Source organism: Microtus oregoni, unplaced genomic scaffold, assembly GCF_018167655.1.
Source record: "Microtus oregoni isolate MIOR12 unplaced genomic scaffold, Mior012 000003F_ref0000135, whole genome shotgun sequence".
In the NCBI taxonomy this organism is placed as follows: Eukaryota; Metazoa; Chordata; class Mammalia; order Rodentia; family Cricetidae; genus Microtus; species Microtus oregoni.
The window spans coordinates 49,714,943-49,740,285 of NW_024543062.1; the positions used below are offsets into that span (position 1 = coordinate 49,714,943).

The 25,343-nt window shown below is 40.4% G+C and overlaps 1 protein-coding gene, 1 non-coding gene and 1 pseudogene across 5 annotated transcripts in view; 1 reads left to right on the forward strand and 2 right to left on the reverse strand.

Annotated features, from left to right (window-relative positions):
- Nucleotides 1-25,343, reverse strand: part of Epb41l5 (erythrocyte membrane protein band 4.1 like 5) — a 114,332-nt gene that overhangs the window by 80,867 nt on the left and 8,122 nt on the right. For all 4 annotated transcript variants that reach the window (XM_041648399.1, XM_041648397.1, XM_041648398.1 and 1 more), the window contains exons 3-11: nt 18,670-18,774; nt 11,359-11,401; nt 9,692-9,770; nt 8,153-8,197; nt 7,686-7,738; nt 3,089-3,209; nt 2,868-2,955; nt 1,894-1,982; nt 994-1,063 (exon numbers count right to left, since the gene is read on the reverse strand). In XM_041648399.1, the coding sequence (XP_041504333.1) occupies nt 994-1,063; nt 1,894-1,982; nt 2,868-2,955; nt 3,089-3,209; nt 7,686-7,738; nt 8,153-8,197; nt 9,692-9,770; nt 11,359-11,401; nt 18,670-18,774 (693 nt within the window). The remainder of the gene's footprint in view (nt 1-993; nt 1,064-1,893; nt 1,983-2,867; nt 2,956-3,088; nt 3,210-7,685; nt 7,739-8,152; nt 8,198-9,691; nt 9,771-11,358; nt 11,402-18,669; nt 18,775-25,343) is intronic.
- Nucleotides 10,712-10,840, forward strand: LOC121446680. The gene has a single exon (XR_005974111.1). It is a non-coding gene; the product is annotated as a small nucleolar RNA SNORA51 (small nucleolar RNA).
- Nucleotides 12,140-12,380, reverse strand: LOC121445866 (annotated as a pseudogene).

The window sequence follows — 25,343 nt, forward strand, 5'->3', positions numbered from 1 at the left end:
AAAGAATATCAAAGTGTACTGACTGAATAGCAGTGCTTCCCATAAACCCATTTTCTGGTAACGTATCATTTCATTTATCTAACACCAGGAAACTCAGAGATGGTTTTATAAAAGTGACCTATCTAATGCTCATATTAAAAAACTGAAGAAAAAACAGTGCAGCCACCTAAGGGCCTCGCCTTAAGCTACAGTCCACTCTTCTGGCTAGCCACTATATTCAATCAGGTCTCCATATCCTCAAGAACTACAGAGGAGTGGAAGGAGGTTACTATCACAATGCAGCACACTACTTACCTGTCCTCCAACAACTAAAAGAAGTCAAACTTAAAACAGGAAGAGCTTATAAAATACCTGCAAAACTCCAGAAAAGATGATAGAACTTGACTGCTGCCTGCTGCTTATCACATTTTATATAAGCACAACCAAAAAGTCAATTATAAGGGGAATGGGAACATGAAAATATGCCCGAATATGATAAAAAAGCTAAGAGAAATACATAAAAGTCATTTTAAATGGGACATTGAAATTAAATAAAAAATAAAATTAACAAAAAATATCAAATCATATTTTATTGTAAAAAATATCACCAGGTGGATTTTTTATTTTATTTGTGTCTTTGAGACAAGGCCTCACTGCCAGCACTATATAGACCAGGGTGGTTTTGAACTTAGAGATCCATCTGTCCCTGCCTCCAAAGTGTTCCAATAAAAGGCAGCTGGCTTGTTCTTTTAGCTCTTTTATTAAGAAGTAAGGAAGAGAGTCACCTAATGTAACCTTTGCACACTTAGATACATTACCAACAAAGAAATAATAAATGATAAGCTTTTACATAATCTTTAAGAGTAATGGCACAAAGGGACATTTTTAGGATGGTCTGACCTGAATAAGAAATTTACTTCAAAGTATAAGCAATGGTAAGTTACTGTTCTGAGGTCCATCCCCATTTGTTAACGTACAAATGCTGTTAAGTAAGTAACACAGCACAGTTCCTACCTGATCGTCATCTTCCACAACCACCAGAGTTAATTTATTCTTCTTAAAATCTAATCTGGTTATCTTGGGCCTGTAATAATATAAGAGCAATAGCCAGATTAGGGGACAATCCTTTTCTATATCAGACATGTCTCCTTATGTCCGAACACTGATAAGAAGGTTAAGGCAGCCAGCACTGCCCATCAAAGTCTTTAAAGGGAGGCAAACACATACTTCAAAAGCAACCAACTAATAAACTGACGTTGCCCATATAACATTAAAAATATGAAGGAAATAAGAAATATATGTATTTTGTACACCCCTAATGTGACACAATGAATTCTGTAACCCTAAGTAAAAACTTAAGAAAATACATGTTTAGGGTCTTCTACTGTATTTTACCAGTAAACTGGATTTGAATTTGATATGGGTAAGAAGGCTTCAAGCCAACAGCCTTGGCATGTTACAAAATCAGCAACATGGGCCACCTTTAGCTGTGTCTGTATCACATGCCAAATGCTGCATTAGTTGTGACAAAAAAGCAACAACGCAGACACTTTCCCAGTTCAGTGCTCTAGGGCTGTGAAATCTGCGTGCCATCTCAGAGTACAGAAACAGGCCAGGAAGCAGGAGTCCAGCCTGACAGCAGGAATGGGGAGAACACTAACAGTGAGAGCCACCGTGGGGAGAGCCACCGTGGGAAGAACGCTTCATAAGGACACACACTGACCCCCTGACACTACTGGGGCACAGAGCTAGAGAACTGAGATCTGCTCTGGGGAGACTGCAGACAAGTAAGCAGAACAGCAAACACAACTTCACTGCAAACTGCTGAGGATTCCATTGCCACAGTTTTTATTAACGATATAAGTGTTCTGACCCATTAAAAACAAGAGGACTTCTGATATCCACACTGCTTACCAGAAAAACAAGCCGATTTTGGTTTCTCCTTCAAAAACAAGGACTCCTGTTGGAGTTAGTCCCAAGCTATAGTCATTCCCATCTCTAGCCTAATTTAAGGAGAGAATATAAAATGTATTCTGTTTGTACACAAGAAACAGGTTTCAAGTTTTCACACAACTGGTGATTTTTCTCATTAAAGATTATATACAGGCTAATATTTATATTCAAGATGTTTTCAGTAAAAAAATAATCCTCTTCAAGCTACAAAGTATCAACCTTGCTTACTGAACTATTTTATTTTAGCAAAGTCTACTCAATAGTGAGCTTAAGCGATATAAAACAGCATCAAATAATAATGATGACCTTAAAAGCTAGTAAAGATTTTCTCAACTTAAAAATCAACATCTTACAAGCATCCATATACATTTCTAGAATTTTAGTTTTCTCTTCTTTTATAATGTATCTTTCTATAGATTTTAGTCTTTTGTTTTTGTGTTTGGAGACAGGGTCTCTCTACATATTCCTGGCTGTCCTGGAACTCACTCTGTAGACAAGGCTGGCCTCAGACTCACAGAGATCCCCCTGCCTCTGCTTCCCAGTGCTGAGATCAAAGTTGTACACCACCACTCTCAGCTGATTCTAGTCTTTTAATATCTTATTTCAGCCATATTTTCCCTACCTACCACTTATCAAAAAATTCTCAGAGGTGTTTTATACAAACTCATGCCTTCCCTCACACTACAAAATTCACAGTTATATTTAAAACTGCAAAGGAATTAATGTTTAAAAAAGGATTTACTTTATTATTTTAAAATCATGTATATGGACACACAGGGTCAAGCAGGGGGCATCAGATCCTGTGGAGCTGGAGTCTCAGGTATTTGTGTGTTGCTCCACACGGTGCTGGGACCCAGAGCAGAACCTCTACAGGAACACCACACGCTCATAACTGGAGCCATCCTTCCAGCCCCAGGAAGAAAAATAGAGTTTACCTTGACCACATGCATATCAACTCCATACATTTCTAGCCATTTGGCTTTATTCAGATAATTGGTTTCAGCTTGTGCTGGTGTCTGACCTCTGAAATTTAAAATATAGTAATTATAACACAATAAGCATAAAATGATTTTAGTGAAAAACAGAAACAAAAGAAAATAAATACAAAATAGTGACAGTGGTGATGTTTAAAAAGTATGATCAAATTATGAGTTACCTGTATTCCTTCCATTTCTCAAAAATAGCCAGCTCCATCTCTTCGGTCTGAATGGGCACAAATCTGAACTCGGAGACAAGTTCAGGACTATGTTCAGCGAGATCATAGTCGCCAAGCTCAGCTACAAATATAGTTAACAAAGTTATGCTGTGTTAATATTCTAAATACTGGGAAAATCCTAGTGGTGGAACACACCTTTAATTCCAGCACTGCATGATGGGGGTGCAGACCCTTGGCCCCTTGACTTTCTTTGCCTGCCTCAGACCCTTTGCCTGCTGGAGTGAACTGAGCAAAACAACTTGTTTTCCTGTGTTTGCAACTGCTCTGAGCCCTAGACCCTCATGAGTTCCTGATGGCAGGGGAGTGAATTCTGATGGGTTTTACACTGGAAATCCCAAGAGCTGGGATGTGGCTATCAGTTAAGGATCCCAATATAAACTTCCCTGGAGCACAATAAAGTTGGCATTCTTGTTCCAATGATGACCTGTGTCCCCGTGTCTCTGTCTGTGTGTATGTTTTTAAATCTCCAGCATAGCTCCTGGCTCACGTACCGTCCCGTAGTGCAGGCGCAACAACTGGAGACAGAGGCAGATGGATCTCTGTGAGTTCAAGGCTAGCTGGTCTACACAGCAAGTTCCAGGACAGCCAGAGCTACATAGAAAAAACCTGTATGAAAATCCTTTTTAAAAAACACATTTTGTTTTTGTTTTTGGAGACAGGGTTTCTCTGTGGTTTTGGAGCCTGTCCTGGAACTAGCACTTGTAGATCAGGCTGGTCTCGAACTCACAAAGATCCGCCTGCCTCTGCCTCCCAAGTGCTGGGATTAAAGGTGTGCACCACCACCGCCTGGCAAAAACACATTTTGTAAACAAAGAATAAGAGGATTAGTAAAATTGTTTAAGCTACCAGCCAGCCACTCATAAAGATTAGACCACTCCCCCCAAGAATCCAGTTTCCATCTAGGATTTGAGCTACACACAAACGTTGTGGTTTCACTGAGAATGGCTCCCATACACTTACAGCTAAATGCTTGGTTCAAAGTGAGTTGAAGTTTTAGGGAAGGATTAGGTAGTGGCCTTTTCAGAGGTGTGTTAGTAAGGTTGGGCTTTGAGGTCTAAAATTCTCATGCCATTTCCAGTCATCCTCTCTGCGTCATACTTGTGGATCAGATGCAGGCTCACAGCTACTGCTCCAGCACCATGTCTGCCTGCCTGTTCCCATGCTCCCTGCCATGACAGTCAAGGACTCTAACCTTCTGTAACTCTGAGTGCCAAATTAAATGCTTCCTTTATAAATTGCCTTGGTAATGATATTCTGTCATGATAATAGAGAAGACAACATAAATCACAATTGTTGGTGGTCTATTTTTAATTATACCTTTCTCCTAATTTATTCATATACTAATGCTTAGCTTTTGGAAATATATTTCTGTATTTCCACAGAGAAAAAAACATCTTTGACATTGTAATTCTTAAGACAGTTTTAGCTGTTAGCTATAAAAAAAACTATTCAAGATGCACAGTATATAGCATCGTAGTGTAAGATACAGTATTTGTCTGGAATGTAAAAGTATTTTTTTTTCTTCGAGACAGGGTTTCTCTGTGTAGATTTGGAGCCTGTCCTGGAATAGCGCTTGTAGACTAGGCTGGCCTCGAACCCACAGAGATCCACCTGTCTCTGCCTCTTGAGAGCTGGGATTAAAGGTGTTTGCCACCATTACCTGGCTGCAAAAGTATTAATACTAAAAAAACTTTTAAAGATACGTGAAGAAATTTTTTTTAGCATAATGTATACCAATGGTAACCACTCATTTGGAGTTTCTATGTCCTCTAGACTAATGCTTCGAGCACTAGTAAGCCAAATGTGCTAAATAAAAACAAGTATAAATCCTGTGTGTGTGTGTGTATGTTTGGGGGGCGGGTATGTACTGGAGTGTCCGAGGACACACACCTAAGCCTGCGCATGTAGAGGTCAGAAGAGGATGGCAGGTGTCTCCCCTGATGGTTTTCTGACTTACTGTCTTAAGTCCAGGTGTCTCACCGTTTTAGATGGCCATCAAGTTCTTGGATCTGCCTGTGTTAGCTACAAAATTGCCAGATCTCCATATGGGTGCCAGGGATTAGTATCTCTCTATCTGCAGATCAGGAACTCTCACCTAGCAGGCGAAATCCCCAGTCCCATACATACCCCACTTTTAAGCACATTGGCTGTCACGAGGGACAAACAGAATACAGAGAGCATTTCCAAACTAATGTCTCCCCTTCATTATGCAGATAGACAGAAAACAAGTTTTAATCCGGAGACAGACCACAACAGTGAAAAAAAAAAATCAAGCAGGTAAAAATTCCTATCACCAGAAAAATATGCTTTTTTAATAATGAATAAGTAAAATAAGGAAAATTATTAGGTTTACTGCAAAATGTGCATATTGTTTTATTATCTACACAGTGACAAAGATGGCTGATCTTAGAATAGATGTACAACCACTAAGAGGGCAAAAATCTAAAGTCCTGAGCATCATTAAATATAACTCTAATTATAGTATACAGTGAGATATTCCAGAAAAATGTTTTCTTTTAATGGGTGAACAGGGAGACTCAAATTACAGATTTCCTTTAAAATGTTCACTTTTGGGGAAAATACTTAAACAGAAGTATTTGGGTAAGTTTCCCACTTATCTCATTTATTAAAAAATACTTCAACGTGACCAGCAGGCACTTTTCAATGTACACTGGACTGATCTTGTTTACGTTATGTTTGGGTTCCTCACAAAATCATTTTTCAGGCATGAAGAAAGCCAGCCATGAACAACCACGGTAATTTACTCTTATGTCACTGTGTTCTCTTTATGGAAAAGAATCAGCTTAGGGTCCAGTCTCAACATTTATTCAGTTAGCAGGTGGGCTGCAAATTGTCTCAAAGTTCTACAGATGGAAAGAGAGCAGGAGCTCATTAGTTGGGAGCACCAGCTGCTCTCCCAGGGGGCCTGGGTTTGATTCCCAGCATCCACTTGGCAGTTTACAACTGACTATAACTCTAGTTTCAGGGAATCAATGTCTACTTCTGCCCTCATGGGCACCAGGCACACACACACGGTGCACAGACATAACAACAGACAAAATACCTAGATACTTAAAGTAAATTTAAAAAAAAAAAAAAAAGAATGGGCTGGGCAAGAGAGATGGCTTCGTGGTTAAGAGCACTGACTGCTCTTCCAAAGGATGTGGGTTTGATTCCAGCACCCACAAGGCAACTGTGTGTGACTCTAGTTCCAGGGGATCAGATACTCCCACACAGACATGAATGCATATAAAATAAAATGCATATAAGATAAATATAAAATTTTAAACATTTAAAAAAAGAAAATTAAAAGAGCAAAGAATTGAGAGGAAAAGCCAATGAAAAATAATAATTATTTTTCTTTTGATTTTCTCTGTGTAACAGTCTTGGAATCACTCTGTAGACCAAGTTGGCCTCAAACTCACTGAGATTCACCTGCCTCTGCCTCCCAAGTGCCGGGATTAAAGGCATGCGCCACCTCTGCCTGGCAAACTTTTTAAAAATGAAAAGTATTTTAGCGGACGACCCAGTAAGTTTGATGTACTGCTCCCCATGTGTTCTAGCCCCTTCTGTGGCTGTTCCCATGTCCTGGTCTCCTGAGGCTGTTCCCCATGCCCTGGTCTCCTGAGGCTGTTCCCCATGTCCTGGTCTCCTGAGGCTGTTCCCCATGTCCTGGTCTCCTGAGGTTGTTCCCCATGTCCTGGTGTCCTGAGGCTGTTCCCCTTGTCCTGGTGTCCTGTGGCTATTCCCATGTCCTGGTGTCCTGAGGCTATTTCCTATGTCCTGGTGTCCTGAGGCTGTTTCCTATGTCCTGGTGTCCTGAGGCTGTTCCCCATGTCCTGGTGTCCTGTAGCTAACTCATATTACTTTTGAGCTTTTGAACAGCTTCTACAAGTGCCCTTGATTTTTTTTTTAATCAGAATGTCTCTATTTTTTGCATTTTTAACCTATTTTAATCCAAATATTTCCCTCTGTGTACATTTAGAGAAACAGAATATTTGTAAATAAAAATTTTTATCTTGTCCAAAGATAAAAATAAAAAAAGTATTTTAAAACAAATCAAAGCAGAAGTCAAGAATTGAACATGGGTACAATTTTTTAAATTTAATTAATTAGTTAATTAATTAATTAATTTTGGTTTCCTGAGACCGGGTTTCTCTGTAGCTTTGGAGCCTATCATGAAACTAGCTCTTGTACACCAGGCTGGCCTCGAACTCACAGAGATCTACCTGCCTCTGCTGGGATTAAAGGTGTGTGCCACCACTGCTCAGCTTAAATTTTTTTAAATATAACTTATTTATTTTTATTTTACGTGCATTGTTGTTTCCCCTATATGTGTTTGTGTGAGGGAGTCAGATCTTGGAGTTACAGACAGTTGTGAGCTGCCATGTGGGTGCTAGGAGTCGAACCCTGGTCCTCTGGAAGAGCAATTAGTGCTCTTAACCACCGAGCCATCTCTGAAGTTATTCTTTATCCTCAGACATGCATCACACAAAAGAATTATGCTCCCGTCTTATCCAGCACAAGAACCACTTACCTTGCAGATTATAAGCGGCCAACTGAACGGCTGTATCAAAGGGACACTCTAATCTGAGATCAAAAGACAAATTGGCTAAGTCAATTTCATAATCTTTAAGATAAACAACATTAATATATATTACATTTTGAGCATTTGCTTTACACAGCCCTGAACTTATTTGTGTGCACATGTGTAAGTGCACTTGCCTACGTGTGCACATGAGAAGGCCTGAGGGCCATGTCAAGACTCTTCCTCTGTTCCTTTCCTCGTTACTTTTTTGGCTACAGTGACTGGGCAGTGAGCCCCAGCACTGGGGTTAAGATGCCACAGTGCCCCTGGGTTTTACATGGGTGCTGGGGGCGCAAATTCAGGTCCTTTACTTGCTGAGCCATCATCTCGCCAGCTCTGGGCTGAACTTATTTTCTAACTTAGGTTTCTACTACTCAGGAATTTTGTAGTTATGTACTAAATAATTTAATACTCACTTCCCACTGAGAATATCTTGTTTTAACTGCAGAACAAATAGATACCTAAGGAAAATAAAAGACACAATAACCAAATAGAACAAATCTACTATGGAAAAAAAATACAATCATTTTAACTTGAGAACACCCCCCCCCCTTTTTTTGAGACAGGATTTCACCCATGCAGCCTAGATGGCCAGAACTCAGAGATCCACATGCCTCCGCCTGCCAAGTGCTGGGATTAAAGGCATGCACAACCATACCCTGAGAGAACTTTTTAATTATAGAATTTTACCACAAGATAATTGTAAGGGAAAAACAATGAATGAAAAAGGGCGCTGAGAGGAGGAAGAAAGTGCACCTGAAGGTGCACACCTGAAGGTAAGAGAAGAGGAGCAGAGGCACTGCAGAGAAAATATCAGATATTTATTAAATGATCCCTATGACCAGCCTTAACTCTGACAACACACTCACCTACACGAGAGGTGTAAGGATAACAGCAGCAATCCTCCCAATACTCTAACAACTCACCCTTGTTACTTAGCAAGGACTGTGTAGAGAAGCAATGAGTTTGCAGTAAGAAGGCAGGATAAAAGAAAGAAATGGATACAACCTGAAGCTTTATCCAGAATTACTCAAATTGGCATCTAATATTGTTGTTAACTGATGGTATTATTTATTAAGTAAAGAAGTCAGGAACCAACCTATGTGAAGGTGGTAACAAAAGTCAGATCACAGTGAATGTCAATAAGATTGTAATTTATCAAAACATTGTCAGTTCTGTTTAAAATCCATGAACCAAGCCGGGAGATGGTGGAGCACGCCTTTAATCCTAGCACTTGTAAGGCAGAGGCAGGAGGAATGCTGTGAGTTCGAGGCCAGCCTGGTCTACAAGAGCTAGTTCCAGGACAGGCTCCAAAACCACAGAGAAACCCTGTCTCGAAAAACCAAAAAAAAAAAAAACAAAAAACAAAAAACAAAAAAAAAAAAACAAAATAAGGGGCTGGAGATATGGCTCAGTGGTTAAGAGCACTGACTGCTCTTCCAGAGGACCTGGGTTCAATTCCCAGCACCCACATGGTAGCTCACAACTGTCTGAAGATCCAGTTGCAGGTTATCTGACACCTTCACACATAAAAATAAAGTTAAATAAACCATAATTAAAAAAAAAACCAAAATAAAAACAAAAACAAAACAAAACAAAAAAACCCATGAACTGACTCACCAGTCACCTCTGCTGGGTGCATGAAAGCCAACTCTCTTTGTTTTGAACAACAAATAAGAATCATATACTTTTATTTTAATATTTTAAGTCAAGGTCTCACATTGTAGCTTAGGCTAGCTTGAAAGTCACTATGGAGCCCAGGCTGGTCTTGAATTCAGTAATCCTGCCTTGGTTTCTTGAGTGCTGAGATTTTAGGGTTGAGCTATTTTACTTGACTTGACTAGAATCCGACATTTTAAACATCTTGTTCGAATATAAAAACTCACCTGAGACCTTATTGCTAAGCTGAGAAATCCTAGGAATGCCCCTGACATAACCCTTAGTAGTGGCCTTACCGGGTTAGCTCCTCACGAAGATTGTTTGGTTCCGAGGAATAAAACTTAACCCGAAGATGAAGACAATAGGGTGATCCAACTGCCATTAAAAAAGAAAAGAGCTTTAAGTGTTATTGACTTACTAACAATTTTCACCGGTGAACTGGCTGACAGTTACCACCGTATAATGGAAAAGAACAGATCCTTGTAGCGTTATTCCACAGCAGAGCCAGGCAGGAACCTGACACAGGCGTTTTAAAGTGTGCCAACCAGAGCACGGCATTACCACATCCACCTGTCAGCCCAGGACAGCCAGCCCTACATTAACTCCAATAGCTCAGGGCCAAGTGCATAATCTTAATGGTACAATCAAACAGCCCGGAAAACCTGCTGAGCTACACTTTTAGTGAAGGCTGAGGAATGCCAACGTAAGTAACTGCAAGGCCAAGCATCCCGCACTTCAAACTCAGTCCAGTGCACACACTGACTGCTGAATTCTCATCAGTCCTTTCCCAGTACTTTATAAAGACAAAAGTTAAGCTGCCCTGAAATCTGACACTACAGGGACAAGCAGGCCGCGGGGACCGAACACTGGTATTTCCCCAAGTCAATAATAATCTATTTCATGTGAATGGCTTCACTTCATTGTCTTAAGTCTTACTTTTAATTATGTGTATGGGGGTGTTATGTGCATGTGTGAATGCAGGTGCCCACAGAGTCCAGAAGAAAGTGTCAGATTCCCTGGAGTTGGAGCTCCAAGCAGTTGTGAGCCACCAATACAGGTGCTGGGAACTGAAGGTGGGTCCCCTGCAAGACCAGCATGTGCTCCCGATCTGAGCCACCTCTCTTGCACTGAACCATCACTCTTCTAAAAGAACAGAGGTAAGGAAGAGCTGGAGAGACGGCTCACTCAAGAGCAGTTGTTGCTCTTGAAAAAGACCTGACTTTGATTCCCAGCACCCATGTGGTTCACAATTGCTTGCAATTCCAGTTCCGGGGGATTCTGTGCCCTTTTCTGACCTATGATGGCACTAGACACACGGTTTACATGTGCGTGTGACCGGCTATGTCAGCTGACTGCACAGACAAAGGGGACAGAGTAAATCTACCATGTATTTCTCAGCCTAGGCCACTGTGCATAGCCTGTATCATGAATTTCTGGAAAGACAAAGGAAAAAAAAAACTATTACAGCTTTAAGGTCTCAAAACGTTTCTTAGGGGCAGGTAGAGCTTCCCAAAACAAAAACAGACACACAAAAACAGAGGGGGGAAGCCCAACAAAATAGCAACACAAGTAATTACCTAAAGAGAAGTTAAATATTTCGTAAGAATTCAAGTCAGTTTGTGAGCTGCAAATATTTCTCCTATAAGCTCAAGTTACAAGACTCTTGAGAGTCTAGATTAATATTCAACCCACACTACTGGGCACTGAATTGGTATATTACAATGACATGAAGTTTAGAAGGCCGCCATGCTAGCCAGGCACATTAAAACACACCAATATTCCTAGCACCGAGGAGGCCGGGAAGGCTTCTGCGCTTGAGACCAATCTGACTACAGCCCACCCTGCAAAGGCAGATGATAAAGAGACTCATAGAAAACATGATTTTCTAATGTTCTTACTATTAAAAAGGTGTTTCTGATATATTTTATTTGCACAATTTCACAAATAATTTCTCAATACTTACTTTTTACTTGCTTTTTGATGCTTTTTGTACCATCCAACCAATGCTGCAAATGGAAAAATAAAATTGAGTACTTATGCAAATGGTAGATCTTTAATGTTTAACAAGTTACTGCTTACTACAGCTTCATGGACAACACTACGCAGTATTTCACAAAGGGAAAACCAAAGGGACAGGCTGAATTCTCTATTTCAAGGTGGCTCTCACGGCTTAAATTATAAACTTAATTCCCCCAGTTCCCAAATAAATGGCTCTCTTGAAACTGTTCAGTTAGAGAGAAGAGGGCTGCAGCTAGAGATGGCTACTGCGTGCGCGACAGTACCATTATAAATAGTACATAGACAACATTTTGGGAGAAAAATTCCATTCCTTTATAAGATTCAGTGGCAGACCCTAACACAGAGAAGAGAAAATGTTACTAGAATTTTGCAAAACAATGACTATTTAGTACTCATTAAAGGGCCTGAAGGTTTTAAAAAGCAAGATTTTTTTTCCAAAATCATGACAATGTCTATCAACAAGTAGTCACTGTCCTTCCGATTTACAAATAAAAATGTTTACACTTGACAAGCAGTTCTGTTTTCAACAGTAACAGTCTTTTTAAAAAAATTCTGTTTCATTGTATGCTACAGTCAGTATATACGAACTAGTTGAATCTTGTGAAACAGAAATCCATGAAAATTCAGAGAGGCAGATGTTCAGGGCTGACAAGCAGAGGATTATATATTACGGCACGTGTTATATAGAAGCTTTTGTACAGACTTTTTAGTTCTCTTGAAAATATTCACTGGTTCACAAAAAGTGGTTTGAGAATCCTCAAGATATATAAGTTCAAAAAAGGGCAGACTTTCTGGGGTCTGAAAGAATTTGTACTTGAAGATACTCCAGTGAGCAGTGGGGTCATGCTGATCACTCTGAAACTTGGACTGTTTCAAGTCTGCAGCTGCCTGGGAAACCTTCACATGGTTGAGCCCCAGTTGCTGAACTACCTTCTTCATGGTGGCGATGCTAGAAGAACCTGGCATGGTCCTCAGGACAGTTCTGAGCCAGTAATAAACAGCCTTTTAATTTCTATAGCCTCTTCACTGGGAAATGCTCCTAACACAAACAAACCTGAAACGACTCCTGATGTTTCCAGTGACAAAGCAGCTCCAGCTCATTACAAACCCCTTATCTCAGGCCCTCACAACGACAGGCGGCATTGGTCCAGCTACGATTCACATAGGTGAGCTCACTTCAGCACACTTTCAACTCCAAACACCAAAAGAAGGGGGTGCTCCTGTGTTAGTCCACAGAGCCATGGACTCAGTTTCAACCACCCTGCTAGGCAAGAATGCTAAGGCTGCACTGCACTGGAGCTGTTTGCTCTCCTCACCTATTATTTGCTGAGCCTCTTCTTTCCTTTCTTCTTCTTCAGAGCCCTCAAGTGAAACTTACAGAGCTCTTACTCTGCCAGCAGGGTGCCCTCTACCCTTGAATAAGATGTTCTGTAAACACATCAGACAGCGACTGCAAAGTTTTCTTAGTCTGGCTGTGGGGGAGACTGAACCCAGGGCCTCAAGTATGCTAGACAAGAGTCCTGCAAGGGTCCTGCAGCTGAGTCACATCCCAGTCCTATGTATGTTTCCTCTGGATTCCAAGCTGGGTAGGCTACGTGGCTAATTCATTTAATACATTGTGGGCCAGCCCCTTTTAAATATATTTCAGAAGGCAAATGCTCAGTTGTACAAATCCTACTAGTAGGCAGAAAACAGATTTATTAGGATGACTTCAACATGGGGCAACAAATAATGCTTTCATCTTGGCCCAGAAACCACTATTCAAATATGAAGTGGCCTAATGTTATGACACTCCTACAAGCAATTCCTTAAGCATAAGACAACCATCCAATGATGAACTGGCTGAAACATTTGAAAGTGACAAAAGCACAATGAAGCAATTAAAAAATGAAAGCAAACACTTAAAGATCTGAAATGGATTCTGCTATTTTGGGGGAATGTGGGGGGTGGTTGAGATAGGGCCCCTCTCTATAGCCCCAGCTATCCTGGAACTCTGTAGACCAGGATGGTCTTGAATTTCTGCCTCTTCCTTCTGAGTGCTGAAATTAAAGACAGGTGCCACCATGTCTGGCAATACTGCTATATGTTAAAGGATTCACTGTGAAGTATTATAAATTGTTTCATCAAAATGTACAAATAGGTACACACACACAATGTATATTCTTTTAGACTGAGGTAACAATAATAAGATAGTAACTGACATGACTGGTGAGGGGCTGGAGAGATGCTCAGTGGTTAAAAGCACTGGCAGCTACTCTTCCAGAGGACCTGGGTTCAATTCCCAGCACCCACAAGGCAGCTCACAACCATATGGCACATCAGTTTCAGAGGATAGGATGACTTCTGGTCTTTGTGGGTACTGTAACATGTGGTACACAGACATCCATGCAGCCCAAACACTCATATACAGAAAAGAAAAAAATAAATAAAACTGCAAAAGATATTTAAAAGATTATGTGTTATGAACACAATTCATTGCTAAGAATAATAGCTCCTTTATTGTAACATTTGATATAGATAATCATATGGACTCGGGGAGTAACAGTGAAACAACAGAGGCTAGAGTAATGATATGCCAGGTTATAAGCACATGCTTCTTTTTCAGAGAACCCGAGTTCAGTTCCCAGCACCCATGCCAGGCAGCTCACCTGTTACCAACAGCCCCCAGGGGATCCAGTGCCCTCTTCTGGCCTCCAAGGGTACCTGCATTCTACCCCACAAATACATGAAAAAAAATTATAAAGGCATCAGTCTCCACCCCCAAGATCTATCCCCTATAAACGGTACACATTCCCTCAAGATACGAACCGTTGCTCTTGATTCTGTCTCAGCTTCCTTCAAACTAGAATAATTCCTCTTTCATGTTCTTGTATTTGAAGGACAGTTAAAAATACACTGAAAAATCAACAGGCTAATTATAATTATCCTGGTCTCCTGCTTTGTGACAGGATCTCACTATGCAGCCCTGGCTGGTCTGGAACTTGCTGTGTAGACCAGGCTGGCCTACATCTTATAGAGAGCCTCTTGCCACTGTCTCCTGAGTGCTGGGATTAATGGTGTGCTCCATCACTCTTGTCAATTAATTATAAATTTTCAGGAAAAATAAGAAGGAAAAGGAGGACTTAATAAAATCATTCCCAGTTGTTCAGAAATCTTTTCCTAGTTGGATCTATTCAGGACCATTAAGATGGCTCAGCAGGAAAGAGAACTTGCCACAAAATCTGATGACTTAGACCTCTGGGACCACAGTGGAAGAGAGAAGAAACTCCCCCAAGTTGTCCTTGAATTCCACATGCATATCACATGTAGGCACACGCATGAACAAAAATAATAAAGGGTAAAAACAAACAAAACCCCAAAGACAATTTTCATGAATATACTTTCCCACTCTTACCCATGTCCTACCATTAAACACAAAGTTATCCCAGCAGAGAAGGTGCTGCAGCAAGCAGTAATCCCAGTCTTCTCTACCGATTCTAGTGTCTTACGCCAGTAAGAGAAGCAAACAAACATATTCTAAAGTGCGATGTAGGAGCTGGGGGAGTCCTGAGTCACTGCTCTTGTTCATGTTTGTGGATTCTCAAGTCTGTTTTCTTTCATCTCCTCCACATTCCAAGAGCAGTGACTGGAAAATTCAGAGCTCAGAGACAGGCGCTGATGCACTTCCTAGAATCAGAGTCTCTGAGAGTCATGTTCAAACTGCTAAGAAGATAAAGATGGAAGGCATGCAGATGCAGACGCTTGGGTGCTTAATGTAAAATTGAAATAGTTCACACCTTAAAAAGTTTAGTTGCGAAACTTAAGATATTAAAAAAATGCAGAAAGCTGTATTTCACCCTCAGCAGGTGGCTATAGAAGAACAATTAATTCATGTATCTTAAAAGGCAATAATATAATCACATACATACCAGACATAACTAAACCAAAGAGTCAGCAAGGAAGCTTCTGAAACATCAAGACACATACACACCGTCATCCCAGGTCCTCCAGCCACACACACACACACACACACACACACACACACACACACCCTTGTCCCAGACCCCCCCCCCCAACATATCCTCATCCTAGGCCCGACAGACAGACAGACACACACACACACACACACACACACACACACACACACCCTCGTCCCAGGCTCACTGAAGAAACACACCACTACTGCTCAAAGGGCAAAGAGCCTGAAGCATAAAAATGTTAACCATCTCTCAGAACAGTCTCCACATGAAACATGTCAGCAGAGGCATTTTTAACATTTTAAACTATTTTAGAAAAGTTAAAAACATAAATGCTAAGAAAAGCAGATTTGTAACTGAAAAAAATCACTTCTGTTTAGTCTAGACGCTGACTAGCCCTTCCTGAGCGACTGCTTTCCTTAGAGTGAACAGTCTGTCATAAGTCATAGCAAAAGAAGACCCAAACCAGACATCACAAAATATTTTCCAAGGTACCTTTGTTAAAAATTTTTAAAATGCTAAAATCATGACTGAATGTAAGTGACTTCAGCATGTGAATAGCTCTTAAGTTACAAACTTACTCTCTGCACTTCTGTCTTGTATATGTGTATGTGCAGCACGGGCATGCCTGGCACTGCAGAGGGCAGAGAGGGCAGAGCTTCCGTAAGGTGCTCTCCTAAGGTATTTTATCACAGCAACAGGCAAGGAACTGATAATAGAGTGCGCATGTGCTGGAGCAGAGAGACTGTTCAGCTGCCACATCAGCTCCTACTCGGCCAGACAACTATGCTTCAGTTCCCAGCACCCATAAAGGTAACTCCAGTTCCAACGGAGCTGGATCCTCTTCTGGACCCAGGCGTACATGCAGTGCATGTGCATAAATGCAGGCACTCACAACATAAAATGAAGATAAATAAATCTTTAAAACAGTGTTCATATTAAGAAATTAGAGAAATCAATGAACTAATAGAACAACTCAAGGTCTTAAAAACGCAAGTACAAAAAGTCCAAAACTAAACGCAGAAGAAATACATAATACAGATAGAGTTAAAATTAATCAAACAGTAATCAAAAAATATATAAAATATCAACATAACAGAGACAACTCTTTGGAAGGATAAATAATATTGGTGATCCACAGGCAATAATAATAATAACAATAAAACTTATATTTATAAAACTAGAGACAAAGAAATTACAATACTACTGATGTCCAGATGATTATGAGGGATCATTTGAAAACTTGTAAGTTGGAAAAAAAATAAAACCCAAAATAACTCCTAGACACATGATCTACCAAAATTAAACCAAGAGACTAAACAAGAATAATATTGAGCGGCTGGAGGGATGGCTCAAAGGTTAAGAGCACTAACTGCTCTTCCAGAGGACTGGGGTTCAATTGCCAGCACTCCCATGGTGACTAACATCTATCTATAACTAGTTACAGGGGATCTGATGCCTTGGCCACTGTAGGCAATGTAAACACAGTGCACAGACCTACATTCAGGCAAAACACCCATACACATCAAATAAAAATACATCTTAAAAACAATATTGAAGGCACAGTAAAGAAATTCTTGACGAGAAAAATCCAGGTCCAGACATACTCTGTCCTGGAACTCCCTCTGTAGAGCAGGTTAGTCTCAAACTCACAGAGATCCAGCTGTCTCCACCTCTGAGTACTGGGATTAAAGGCATGTGCCACCATTGCCCGGCCACAGACACAGATCTACCTCTAAAGATAGCAACAGCAACGTTCTTTAAAGTATTGCATAAAATAGAAAGGGAAGGAATGCCTTATACCTCTCTGCTATAAAGCCAGTAGTACCATGATAATAAAACCAGGTAAAGACTCAACAGAAAAAAGAAGAAAAAAGAAGAAGTAGAAGGAGGAGAAGGAGGAGAAGGAGGAGGAGGAGGAGGAGGAGGAAACAAAAAGGAAGAATCTCTTTAACGAGCATGGATGCAAACTTCTCAGTACTTGGAAGCATGCATGGAACTAGGGAGCTGGCTCGGGGGATAAAAGTGCTTGCTCTACAAACCTGAGGACCCGAGTCTGAACCCTGGAACCCAGATTTAAAAACCCATTGCAGGGGTCTATACCTGTAATACTAGCACTTCTATGGGAAAATGGGAGGTAGAGACAAGAAAATGGGCTGGAAACTCAGAAGCCAACTAGCTCAAAGTATGTCTGCCATGTAGTGGCAGAAACAAAAGAAATGCCACCTCAACAAAGTGGAATTTGAGAACCAACTCCCAAATTATCCTCTGAATTCCATACATACTCCATGTCATGTGTATGCCAGTATAAACGTATACATGTATGGAGTTCACACACACACACACACACACACACACACACAGTCACTCACTCTAAATACATAAAACTAAAAGTCCTATAAAGTGAAAGAAACAATCACCGGAGTCAAGAGAGAGTTTGAAGAATGGTAGGGAATCTATCTCAAAGAAGATCAATATCTAGAACATAAAAAACTGAACACCTAAGAAAATACAGAATACACAATAAATGAGCAAATGAATTGAACGCACGCTTTTCAAATGAAGAAGTACAGTTAGCCAATAAATAACTGAAAATCCAACCTCTTTAGGCACATTAGAAAAAGACGAATCAAAGCTACTATCAAGATCCTGTCTCACCCTAGATAGAATGGCTATCAAGAAACAAAAAGTAACAAATACTGAGGAAGATGTGGGGCGGAGAGAAAGAAACCCTTCTACTTTGCCGTGGGAATGTGAACTAGTGTAGCCACTACGGAACACTGCAATCTCATGCACTCCAAAATTTCATCAGATAACTCCGATCCCTTCCTAGGTGCATAACCCTGAAAACTGAAATATGCCCCGAAGAACAAAGATGTGCAGAGCAGCATCCGTAACAGTCAAATAGAACCAAACAAAATGCCCATCAATTACTGGATAAACAAAATGTGATACAAATTATTCAGCCACAGGAAGGAATCAAATACTGAAAAATTTACATACAACAAATATTAACTTTGGAAACATTTGGACAAGAAAGGTTGTAACTAGATGATCATTTACATCAAATTTTCAAAATCGGCAAATGAAAATGAATAGAAGTAGTACAGTGTTGGAGAAGGCTAACAAGGATGGAGAGGTAATAATACCCAGGGCTGCTTTCAAGGGTGACACTGTGTTCTGAAATAATGATAGCTGCATAACTCTGAATATTCTAAAAGCAAATTACACAAGCTAAAGTGGCAGATCTGAAAACTGCCATTTCTGTAGTCACGACAGAACCTCCAAAAGATACTCACAGCTACTTGAGCCGAATCCATGAATCTCAGGCCAAAATAGTCACTTTCAATCAAGTCCAGGTGATACATAATTTGATCGAACAACTCCTGTCCTTTGGCTTTTTTCTGAAACAGCAAGAAGATGATTAGCAAGTGGCTTAAGCAGGGTCACTGCCCTATTTCTGATCTTAGGGAGAAAAAGGTACTTCTTTAGTCTTCCACTTATTTCTTAATTTTTAATGCTTCTTTTCCTCAAAGGGAAGATCCCCAAATATGACCTCACCAACTTCTTTTTCTTTTCTTTCCCCTCTTCCCCGAAATAGGTAGCCTTGGCTGTCCTGGAATTCACTCTGCAGACCACAAGAACTCAGAGGTCTGCCTGCCTCTGCCTCTGGAGTGCTGGAATTACACCACCATGCCCCAAACCAATTTCTTTTTTATGTTACTTGATCCCAATTTCACCAACTGTATTTTTTATTTAATTGTACTTTCCCACCTGGGATTCCACTGGACCCTTTTCAAGCAACCTTTATCTCACATTGTTAACCTTTAAAGATCTCTTAGAAAACTTATTAAGGCTTTTTTTATTTCATCTGTGTTTGCCTAAGTATTCTCTGTAATTTTTTTTTACTGTTTTTGACTTCCAAGATACTTCTGTGTATTTGTGCAACGTACCCTCTCCATATTAAATATAACAAGAAAAAACAATCTAACCTTAAAGTCTATGACTATTCCAATTTAGTTCCAATGGGTGTGGGGAGAACCCTGAGAAGAGAGCCCCAAGAGTCACAAAGCCACAGTCAATGACTTTACTGTCAACAAATAATTCCTAGCCAGATGATGGTGGCGCACGCTTTTAATCCCAGCACTCGGGAGGCAGAGGCAGGCAGATCTCTGTGAGTTCGAGACCAGCCTGGTCTACAAGAGCTAGTTCCAGGACAGGAACCAAAGCCACAGAGAAACCCTGTCTCGAAAAACCAAAACCAAAAAAAAAAAAAAAAAAAAAAAAACCCACAACAACAAAAAAGACAATTCCTAAGCAATTCAGGCCCACTTCTAGAAGAGTTACCCCTTTAACTATAACCCACTGCAGCTCAGGAGGGAAGGAACTCTATCTAGGTAAAGGGATTCTTGGAGTGGGAATTTTGGAGACAGAGATTATGAAGCTGATGATATGACTGCTCCAAGGTATGGCTATGTAGAACATCTAAGGGAGGGTGAAGCCAGAGTGAGAGCATGGAGCAGAGAGGGCATGGGCTGAACACGGCCCACAGACTGGACTTGGCCATGAGAGAGGTGTGTGTAAGGGGGCGGACAAACACAGAGAGTGCAGGCAAAGAAGCCAAAAGAGCCTACAGCTGAAATAGCAGGTTACAAAAGAATGAGAAGCTGGGGGAAGGGAAGCCTATAAGAGCTGGAGAAATTTAGGGTAGGGGGTGGGGTGAGAAAGGCCAGGGTGCCCGCACATACTCTGTAACAGGTACTGGTGATACAGAGGGAACCTGGAGGCCAGCGTGCCTTTTGGTATGTTAATAGGAACCACAGACAGCCATTTGTCCCAAGTTTCTTTTGGAACTGACAGTATATTTTAGGGAGTGGAACTAGGGTTTTTACAGACACTTACACCCAATGTCAGAGTTACTGTTGCTATACCACTGGGGTGAAAACAAGACATGTATTCAGTTATCTTCATTCCATTTACACCTCAATCTGCAGCCAGGATAACCCCACATCCATTACGGGGGCGGGGGGGGGGGGAGTGAGGGGGGGAAAAGACACAAGGGGAGAGGGAAAAGATAAAGGAGAGAGAAAAGAGGAGGAAGAGATGTGGGTATGAACCAGAACTCTTGCTAATTTTTCCATTTATTTCCTAGGTTTCATGGGCTAGTCTTAAGGCAGGAAATCAGAAATGCCTTTCTTGTCCCAAAGACCTGAAAATCTCATTAAAGAATTTGGGGTTGAGAATGACTTTAACTTCATCAAGGTATAAATCTAGTCTATATTAAAGATTCATTTCAAATATTGTTCATAATTTCTTTGATTTATTTAACAAATATTAATAGAGCCTTTACAATATGCTAGGTGCTGCTCTAGCCAACTACAAAAGAAAACAAAAGAAGGTACTTGTCTTCAAGAGGCTTATATTCTAACAAGAAAATAGTTGTAATAGTATTAAAGGGCATAACAAGATGAAGAATAAATGGGAAACAGTATTCAAATAGGAAGATTCTTTAAAGCAAGGAAAATTTCAATAAAATATGAGTAAAGCAATTATCTACAGAAATGCAAAGTTCTACAGTGGAGAAAGGGGTTTAATATCAGGAAGAAATCCAGGACTGATAAAGAGCAGAGGGAACAAGAGGAAGAACGGTATTTAAGTGTCAGATTCTTAAATCATGAAAACCTAAAGTACAGAGGCAAATAAAAAAACTAAGCTGGCCATCTGAATATAGTCTACAGACAGAGGTGGTGGGAAGGAAGGGAACAGTTGTTACTGGGCACAACAAAAAGAAAACAGAACAGATAACACTTGAAAAAGTTTTCCCATCTATTTTTCAGTTGACTGTGGGGTAGGTATGTGCATGTAGGTGCAGGTGTGTGTGGAGAAATTGGGTCTCTCTGGTGCTGGAGTTTACAGGCTGTTGTGAGCGCTCTGATGTGGGTGCTGAGAACTGAACTTGGGTCCTCTACAACAACGGTACACATTCTTAACCATGCACCATCTCTCTCTGGCCCCACTGTTAACAAATTTAAAAAGTAACAATTATGATCATTTTGCTAAGTACCATCATCAAAAATGGAATACAAAACATTTTTGAACTCCGGATCCCCTCCCTACCTTCGAATGCACCAAAGTATCCAACTTCTATAACATTAATTCTAAGATATACTTCTATATTTAATTTCACATTCCATCAACATTCCATATTTGTTTCAAAACCAAATGAATATGGCCTTTAAAAAGACATTCCACCTCCTTCTGTCCAAGCATCGTCCCAACTTTGTGAAATATAGTACTTGTGTTCTAAGGGAGAGAATGGGCTTCTACAAGGTAGAAAGAGCAACAGCCTTTTTTCAAGGTTATGTATTCCACCTTCTTTAATAGAAAGTTGATCTAAGCCATCCAATAGTGAACACATGGCATTTTCAAATTCCTCAAATTAGTGATGCCCAATCTAAAAAAAAAAATTCTAAAAGAGAACTTCTCCTCTTCTTCCCCTCCCTCCCTCCCTCTCTCTCCAGTTTCTCTATGTAACCGCTATGGCTGTCCTGGAACTTGCTCTATAGACCAGACTTGCCTTGAACTCATGCAGATCTGCCTGCCTCTGCCCCCTGAGAGCTGGGATTAAAGGCGTGTACCACCACAGCCTGGTCTAAAAAAGAATTTCTTTAAATAATCTGGCTGCTGGAATAGCATGGATAGTCTAAAAACTTTCATTCAAAATCCAGTCTGCAAGAAAACAAACTGGCTCATAATAGTTATGTCAGAATAACTGCAATCATCTTTGCTAAGAACCCCAATTTAAATGTGACAAATGAGGTACAAGAAAGACTGCATCTTGTTAGTTCTGCCTGAAAGTACCAATAGGTTCAGAGGATTTAGGTTTCAACCTCAGTCTAAAAGAAAACTTGAAGCTCTGTCAGCCTATGTAAAAGCAAAATAAAGATAGGAGGGAGGTCATGACAGTCTTTGGTGGCATGGGGGAAAGAAAAGACTGGAGACAAGCAAGAGTCAGAAGATCAAGTGGTACAAACTACCCATGGGATGTAGAATTATTAAATAGAATTATCCTGTTCTTCACAATCCCTTATTAGTCACTATTTACAGATTAAAGTACAGACTGGAACAAAGTATCCTCCGAAGCATAGCTTGTTCACTCTCCCACTGTGTCTGTCAGAGCCGGCTATACTTGGCCCGGGTGTCATCCTCCGAGCCACAGAGAGAACACTTTCTCCCACAATGTCTTGTTTGAATCTCATCAACTCTGGTTCAATGCATTCGTGTTAGTTGTTGGTTTTTATCAACTTGATACAAACCTAGACATTTGAGAAGAGAAAATGCCTCCTGTGTGCAAATCTGCAGGGCTTTCTTTTCTTTTAGATCTCTTAATTATATTTTATAATTTTTAACTTTCATATACTATATTTTGATCATGTTTCCCCTCCTTCAACTCCTTCCCAGACCTTCCCCACCCAGTTTTGTTATCTATCTCAAACAACAACAAAAAACACTACAAAAATGAAAGCAAAACAAAACAAAACAAAAAAAGTGAGACAAAATATGCCAAAATGTAAAAACAAAAAACAAAGCAAAACAAAAACAAGAAAACAATGGAGTTTGTTTTGTGTTGGCCCACTATCCTTGACACAGGGCTTCTTCTGGAGTATAGTTAATATGTCCAATAATAATCCATTGACAAAAATGAGGTTCTCTTTGTTAGCTGTCTTGGTTAGGAGTGGGGCTTCACTCCACTTCCTCCTCTCAGTGCATCCCACATCAGTCCTGCTGTGTCTTGAAGATCCTGTTAGGAGTCACCCACTACCTCTTTTGAGGGTTTCCCTGCTCAACCATTTTCTAGCTGCTGTGCTTTTCTTCCCTTCTTCTTCTTCATGTACTTGTTAAACAACTAAAACGTTAAGAGCAGTTGCTATGTTCAAAGGACTATAGAAAATTCAGAACTGAACTACCACTGAGAATTCCTTTTAGTTTCTAAAACCCAGTTACTAACACATGCCTTGTGCAGGGCTTTTCTCCACCCTCCCTGTGACAGGTGACCACTCTCATAACTGTCCACACTATGAACACGACCCAGTGACAGTGTGCTCACTACTCATCCTTGCTCCTTCCCTCACCGGGCTCGTGTGCTAAACATTCCCCTTTCTGCAATCTCACAATCCCTTGTACCTACACTGCTTTAGTGGTTTCTAGCTTCTCCCTGTTCCAAATCAAGTCTATCATCATAATTACAACTAAATGTTACTTTAAATATATTCCCTGGCTACAAAAACACAACAACCCAAAACTAATATGCAGTAAAACAGATATATTCACAAAAAATGCTCTATTTTGTGATGGGTAGAAGTTAAAAACACAAAAGCTTAATTGAAATAGTAGACCTTTTGTTTATTATTCACCCATGATTTAAGTATGTGATTTCGGCTAGCTGTGGTGGTACAGAGCTTTACGCTCAGCATTTGAGGCAGACCAGGCAATGTCTGTGAGAATGAGGGTAGGCTGTTCTATACAGTGAGTTTCAGGCCAGCTAGTTCTATATAGAGAGACATGGCCTCAAAAACAACCCAAATAAGTAATTCAACGGATTTTAGTACACACAGCAGGTGTGTATAAGCATCACAACTGACTTCAGGATATTCTCATTACTCCTAAGAGATATTCCATATCCTATAGCTATTAGTTTCCAACACTTGTCTGCCAGTTCCCAAGCAACCACTAATCTGCCTTTTCATTTCTACAGTTCTCCGTGTTCTAAAACAGAATCACAGTGTGTGGTTCTTGTGGCTGATTCTTTCACTAGCACAGCATTTTCAAGAGTCATCAAGGTTGTTACAGAATATCAGTTTCATTTCTTTTATGGCTAGCGATCTGAAGTTACCTATCCATCCTGATGTCCTTTTTGCTATTACAAACAATACACATTTTCATGCAAGCATGTCTTTAATTCTCCTGGGTATCTTGGAAAGTGGGAACACCTAGTTACAAGGGAGCAGTGTTCTAGCATTCGAACAGCCGTGGGCTGTTTCCTAAAGCATCTGCTTTACATCTCTCAGTCTCAATGGAGAAGATTCTGATCTCTCCAGTTTCTCCAGTACTTGTTATTATCTGCCATTTGAGCCCTCTTACTTGAGTGTAAGTAGTTTTTTACTGTGGTTTTTGGTGCTCAGGTTTAAAGCCTGGGCCTCACGCATGTAAGCACACGCTTGGCCACTAAATCATAACCTACCCGACTATCCTAACAAAACAGTGTCTACTTAGACTCTTGGTAGTGATGCATGCCTTTAACCCCAGCACCCAGGAGGCAGAGCCAGGCAGGTCTGTGAGTTTGAGGTCAGCCTGGACTGCAGAGCTAGGGCTGCACAGAGAAACCCCCGTCTCGAAAAACAAAAACAAACAAACAAAAGGTCTATTATGTTTATATCTTTTGAGCTATCTTAATTTTTATATGCAGTATGAGGAAAGAGTTCAACTTTATTCTTTTACACGTAGATATCATTTGTTGGGGAAAAATATTCTGCTGAATAGTCTTGGTACCCTTATCAAGATTCAACTGGCCACAAATGTAGGCAAAACACTCATACATATAAAAATAAACAAATCTGGGGCTGTAAAGGCAGCCCAGGGGCTAAGAGTGCTTGCTGCTCTTCAAGAGCACCACACCGCCCTTTACAAATTCTTTCCTAGAAATTCTTAGCATCAGCCTACCCATCAACAGCCCTAAGACTTCATACTTCAAACATTAGGTAATGAATTGTTCCCGGGCGCTCACATAGCAATCTCATGCTTTCCACAAAGTATCTAATAAATGGACTCACAAACTCTTCAAGATTCTTAACAAATAAAAAATAAACAGTAAAACTATCCTTCCTAAGCATCTCATGCTGGAATAGCTCAAAAACCCTCAACCAGCCCTTCCAGGAAGAAAATTCAGATACCTTAAAGTGTACAGAATCACGAA